General features: G+C 34.1%; 1 protein-coding gene across 3 annotated transcripts in view; it reads right to left on the bottom strand.

Annotated features, from left to right (window-relative positions):
- Nucleotides 1-325: 325 nt before the first annotated feature.
- The window catches only part of Gria2 (glutamate ionotropic receptor AMPA type subunit 2), a 122662-nt gene continuing 116489 nt past the window's right edge, over nucleotides 326-6498 (bottom strand). For 2 of the 3 annotated variants that reach the window (XM_087899441.1, XM_087899442.1), the window contains one exon: nucleotides 4607-6498. This exon is cut by the window's right edge and continues 860 nt beyond it. Coding sequence is in view for 1 of the 3 variants with exons in the window: in XM_087899443.1 (XP_087755569.1) it covers nucleotides 2158-2211 (54 nt within the window). In the remaining 2 variants the exon portion in view is untranslated. Of the gene's footprint in view, nucleotides 2212-4606 lie in introns of those variants that run through there. The other variant, XM_087899443.1, reaches the window with a different exon arrangement.

Genomic DNA, 6498 nt, shown 5'->3' with positions numbered 1-6498 from the left:
CTAAACCAATAAAATCACTCTAACACAAAACTTTGCCTTGGAATTGACTTAATGCATCTTTTATATACAAACTTACATAAGCTGTGAACCCATATATTACTGTTTTCTGATCTAACAAACTAAAATTTATGAATGTAAATGCAGGATTCTGGTTTCAAGTTTTGTGACTTTGACTCATGTTCCCAAATTACAAAATTTATTGATTTGTTAAGCTCCTTTCAATTAGTCGTAACAATGTATTATCAATTATTTAACGTGTTTCAAACTTAGAAATTAAGAATGTACTTTAATAACGTTATAAATAATTATAAGAATAAATACTACAGACGGTATGGAATATTTTTAATACACACATGAACATACACACACAGAAACACACAAAAACATTAAATTAAAATGAACAGACACATTTGTCTCATTAACACGAATAGCTAACACAATAATGCATATAAACAGACTTGACAACCTTTTAAGATACAGATTAAGTATAATGATAAATCCGAAATGGCATTTTATTCTAAAAATAACCTAAGTAAACGTGGCAGCGGCACTGCTAATCTGCACTCCCTCAGGGAACTAAGGCACAGATGTGTGAAAACATGGTGAGAGCACTTGACAGCTGTGACCTAGGAGTCACATGGAATGTGTTCTTACACCTGTCTACAAGACATATGGTTTAGATGAATAAAAATATTCTATAATTTGTTCACCAACTACCCAAACAGGGTTTGACTCGGGAATGGAGCTGAAGAACAGAAAGCAGAGGCCAAGCAAGAATGTTAGGTGTTGCTACCATTGTCTTCAGTAATCTATGTATTAGTTTCAAGACACTTGTTAATCATTCCCATGGTGCTATTTTATAAACCTGTGAATTTACACAAAAGTGTTTCCTTAGGTAGGAATCTGGTACATCCAAAATTTAAATCATAAAACTCCTATAACAATAGGAATTTTTATATCAAAAAATTCTTGACCAAAAGATGCTGAGAAAAATATTATAGATTCCTGAAAAACCTGTATGTTGTAGTATGAAAAGTTGAATAAAATAAATGTAAAATATGCATTTCTTAATTTTTGATTGAGATTGATTCTGATGTTTAGCAAATATGTTTTTTTACCTATTATTACTAGTAACATAATGAGTGGCAATGATTGAAATAAGTGACTTTAACATGTGCTCTCCTAAATCATATATACATGTAAATTGAAACTAGTTCTCTTGAGTTCATGTATGATTTAATACAAATGAGATAAATTTAAACAATAATAAATATTGCTATATTCTTTTAATCATTTGCATTGATAAATTCTGAATTGATCTCTTCATGGTTGGAGAATTATCTGCTCTCATTTAAATTTCAGTTGCCGTTTGATTGCAATATACTGTTTCTCTATGGACTCAAGATTCTTCAAAGGCCATACAAAATACACATATCAAGTGAGATGGATTTTAGGTACATGTAAGCTAAACTACCTAGGAGGCAGAGGTTAGCATTGTGAAATTGTGGTGTTTATTGATAAATTGAATTTGACTCTTTGAGAACAGAGGTAGAACTAGTGATCATGGGGGAGCAACTTATAACATATAAGCTTACTTTGAGTGGGAAATTTGAGTCCATGTTAGAGAAAATTTCTGATGAATGTTACCAGACCACTCTCCTGCGTTAAAGAATGAACAATGGTGGAATGGAGACGTCATTCTTAGTTGACAGAGAATAACCCCGAATCCACATTATTTCTATGTGACTGGGAACTCATCAGAAGCATGAAACTTCTTAAGAATATAGGCTTTGAATTTAGCGCTTACCTTTAATAAATACTACTTAAGAATAGATTCAATAAGCACTTCTTAGAGAAAATGAGCAAATTAGTGAGTTATGAATGGATGCTCTTAGGTAAAACTGACTAGCGTCTTAAGATGATAAAAAAACATTTATAACCGAATAACAAAGACTTTTTTTTTTTTTTTGCACTGAGTGGCACTCCCATGCATGAGCCTGCTTCTTCAAGCATCATTTAAAAAAAGATACAGTCTTTCCTTTCATCATTCCGGGAAACTGTGCTAGTATCCACATACTCCAGGTGAGGAGACACAGAGAGGTGAGGGAAATGGGGAAGAAAAAGCTAGAGTCCTGGACTTGACTCCCTCCCAAGAGTTTAATCCACTCCCCCACATTCCAATTTACAGTAAAATGAAATTGGCACATTAACCTGAAAGGAAAAAGAAAGAAAGAAAATGACCAAATTTATTCAGTAAATTCAGGCATAATAAATAATACTGAGTTTATTCATATCTGAAAGGAGTTTGGCTGTTGAATAGAAAAATTAGATTATTCTTTACTTAGTGAGAGAAAGGGCAGAGAAATCTTAAAATCCTAGGGAGCTGAATTAGCATAAAGAACAGGCTGTGTTAAGGGTCAAGTGGCTTTCCTAAGCCCTGAAGTGAAGACATAAGTCAGCATTCTCATTCTTCCTGCCTCGTCAGGGTGCCTGAGACCTCCAGGCACCCCCCAGATTGTGAAGTCTTTCAGTGCATGGGAGAATGTACCAAATCAGCAAGGGTTGCATCAGAATGTGTGAGTGCGGCATCCATAGAGCCAAGCAGAAACCTTCTCTTTCATTTGAGAAATTCCTAATCCTTTGTCATTAAGAAGACTTGGAAAGTATCATGCCTGTCTCTGACAAAGTGGCCTGCATTGCAAGTACTCTCAGAGCAAAATCTCTCATGAGGCAAGTAAGAAATAGATGGAAGACATAGGGGAGGGATGTGATAGCGTAAGATAAATGAAACTAAACCCTGGGGGACCACCTGAAGTAAACAAAACGTGTCAGTTGTATCTAAGGCTTCGAGGAGAATGTAAAATGTAAAGCAAGAAGGGGTTACGTAGAGAAAGGACATGAAATTGTCACAAATTCTTTCTGATCCAGATTAGCTCTGGGAACTGCCCTTAGAGCTTGTGGCATTGTCTTAGATATTCGAATCATCGTTACTTGGAGTGTTGTGTGCTGGTTTGCTCTTTTAAAACATAAAGTGTTATTACTTAGTACCTATCAAAATGGCAGGTGCTATGGTTTAGCCAAGACAAGTCACTAAAAGCCTTTTTAAAAAGAAAAAAGCAAAGATTTAATTCAATATGTTATAGACCATCCAGTTTTTCCTCAAACTTTGATTGAGCATATCAGAGCAGTTTGAGCATACTTACCCATTTCCCATGATGGTGTTGTAAAATAAACCAGTGTTAAGTGCCAAAGCACCTTGTACCATCTTTCCATGTCTAAAGCACATGTGCAACTTTCGGATACCTCCTTTAATAAGCTTATTGTGAATCTATTCACAAAGATTTGTCAAGCTTTATCTCATTTAACTGTCCAAAGTTAGCACTATACTATTGTTGGTGTAGGCATTTCCAACTAATGTTGATGTTATAAAGAATTTTCGTAAGTCTTTCCATCAAACCCCTGCTTACTCCATATGAGTTAAAAGTAAAAGAAAAAGGTACCTTTGTATGGACAACTGCACTGTCTTTCACAAGACAGACTAGTGGACCACCCAAAAGAAATGCACAATCAACTTTATCAGCAGAAAACAAGTTTAAATACACCGAAATTCAACCTCAAGAGAAGTCCTTGGGTAACTCTTATCATATAGACAAGTACCTCCAGAATGCCACAAGATAAACAAAGGGAGAAGGTGGAGAAATTGGTCTATCACAGTCTAATGAACTGCAAGAGGTTAAAAAAAAACTTTTTAAAATAATATTGTGGCTGGGAATTACTCAGTCATTGAGAGAGCACACTTGCTGATGCCCCAGATTCGTTTCCCCAAACCCATTTTGGGAGCTCACAAATATTAATAACTCCTGTTCTGCGTCTGGTGCATCTGGGCTCACCTTTGCCATCAGCAGGCACTTACACTCAATGTGCACATTCCACACAAGACACACACACAGGCACTTCTTAAAAAATTAATGACATCATCAAGGCATGGTAGGTACTGGAAATCTTTTCGTAAGAATATTGGTAGTAATTCTCTGCTTATTCTCAGTGTACCATTGTGATTCATCAAAATATCCAAACGTTTACAGACTTGGAATGGAAAATTACTGTGTTTTAAGCAGATATATTCACTCATATATTCATGTGTTAACTATTGGATACATTTAAGTATAAAAATTTTATAAATTTATGGGCAAGTTTGAAGAGCTTATAAATGTTAGAATAACTTAGAGAACATGCTAATTGGATTCAAATGACCAGCTTTGTGAAAAAGGTTGAAGTGGAAAGAATTTCTCTGTAACTCAAAATAAATGGACAATTTTTAAATATTAAACCATAAGTGTTTTAAAGCACGTTGCTTTCCTGCTTTTTAATGTGAGTACCATAGCAAATGGGATGATGGCACAGTCGAATGGCTGATACAAAACATGGCATTTTATCAGTGGAGCAGATTACAAAACCATTAGCCACATTTCTATATAGCCCAAAGCACTTAATAACCATGGGTGTGGAATACCCGAATTACTAACCATCTTATTTTAAATTTCAAAAGACATTCTAATTGTATTCTCTTCATACATAGCTGACAAACTGAGCAGAGATTCCCCCCTTTTACTAGAAACATCTGGATTTATTTGGGGATAATATAAGATACACTTTTTTGGTTTCTCATTATTAGGTTGATGTACTATTAAGTAAAAACCAAAAAAAATCTTGACTTTATATAAGAACATATTTTATGTATGACTGAAGTTTTCACAACACTCTGAAAAAAACCATCAGATGTTAGATTTAAAAATAAAATTAAAAGCATTTTCTGACATAGCACACATGAAAAATTGGAAATCCCAGTATCTTCAATAGAAGTTGTAGAGATTGTACGTCTCCTTGGAGTGTGTCACCCACTTAACACAGCAGAGAACAGGCCCTATACTGTAAACAAAAAGTACAGTGAAGGGCAGTTGTAAATTTACATAAGAATAGTTCATAAACATTTTGGTCTTTCCATAACAGTTTATATAAAATGAATAAAAAAAAAACCTTTAGACAGCTGTCATCACTCTTATTGGAGCACTTGTCACTTATATGCACACGGACACATCTATACAGCAATAAACTGATACACTGTTACATGGATATTGAACTAGGTTTTCCTGCCTATAGCTGAGCTCTGCGTTAGCCAATCAACATTATCCACACTTGAGATACTCAGACATTATGTATTCGTGTCATGTCATATCTATAAAAACATGAAAATATAACTTTACATTATTTCAATTATTTACATTAGTTCAAGCTTGACAGAGAAAATTGATAAGCTCAATTTTTTGGAAGAGTAGGGCCCAGAGGTACAATAAATAGCATTGATTGTATATAGTCATCTCTTTCATAATTTTTAAAAACTCATTGTAAGTACAATATGGAAATAATTAGTCTGCAATTTGGTCATTCTAGCATTAATTATTAAAACTTAAAATGTACCTCCAATATCCCTGATGAGTCACGTGCTAAGATTATTTTCTATGACCGTGGAATTTTCAGAAGGGATGGCAAAATTTAGTGCCGATTTTCATGAAGCTGCATGCTACCGTGTAAAATGCAAGTGGCTACTGCTATGTCCTCGAATTCCCATCCTCTTCTTTGAAAATGACCAATAGAGAAGTTCTACAAAGCACTTGGTCAGACACCAAATATTACACAGAAATTTTTAAGAGGAAAAAAAATAGCAATTGTACATCTTCAAGGTAACTACTGGGTGTCAGTTGCTTTTTAACACTAAAGTAGATTTATTTGGAGGACATGGGTGGAAATAAATATCATTTTAAAGAAGGAAATATAGCTGACATAAATCTATCAACTAGAGCAATATAATCCCTTCCGCAAAAAGTTCCAGAGATGGGATAATATCCATAATAGACATACTAAAGTGCTCATTCTACCTGAGGCATAAATAAAAATAATATATTATGGTTGACTTCATAGATAGAAATGCAAAGAAACCATATTGTAGGTGACTGAAGTAGTCAAACACTGACGTTAGCTCTTATAATTTTAAAACGAAAAGTGTAGGCGTAGATTATAGAATTTGGCCAATGTGCAAATATCTAAACAGCTACCCTCAAGGTATTTTCGACTTCATTGATAGTGACTGCTACACCTCTGTAAGCTTAAACATTTCAGTACTGGAAATTTAGGCATTCTGATATTTGCTTATAAATTTGGTTTTTAAATCTATAAGCATTTATCTGTATAGACTAAATGCTTTTTAGGTAAGAGATATTTTATTATACATAGCATGATTTACAGAAAAAAATAGTTTTAGATCTACTATTTAGGGAAAATTCCTACCTGTAAAAAGAAAGAAATCTTCCTGCCTTTTAAAGGAGGACCCTTTTCTTTGGAATCCTAAAGAGTACACATTAGTGTCTTTAAACTCATGGGATTTATGACCAAACTGTAGCTAAGCAAAATTAATTTGACCACTTGCAAATAAAACAATAG

This window comes from Myodes glareolus, chromosome 20 (assembly GCF_982192425.1).
Source record: "Myodes glareolus chromosome 20, mMyoGla1.1, whole genome shotgun sequence".
Lineage (NCBI taxonomy): Eukaryota > Metazoa > Chordata > Mammalia > Rodentia > Cricetidae > Myodes > Myodes glareolus.
The sequence above is the reverse complement of the archived record's forward strand: the minus strand, read 5'-3'. Positions and strand labels throughout refer to the sequence as shown.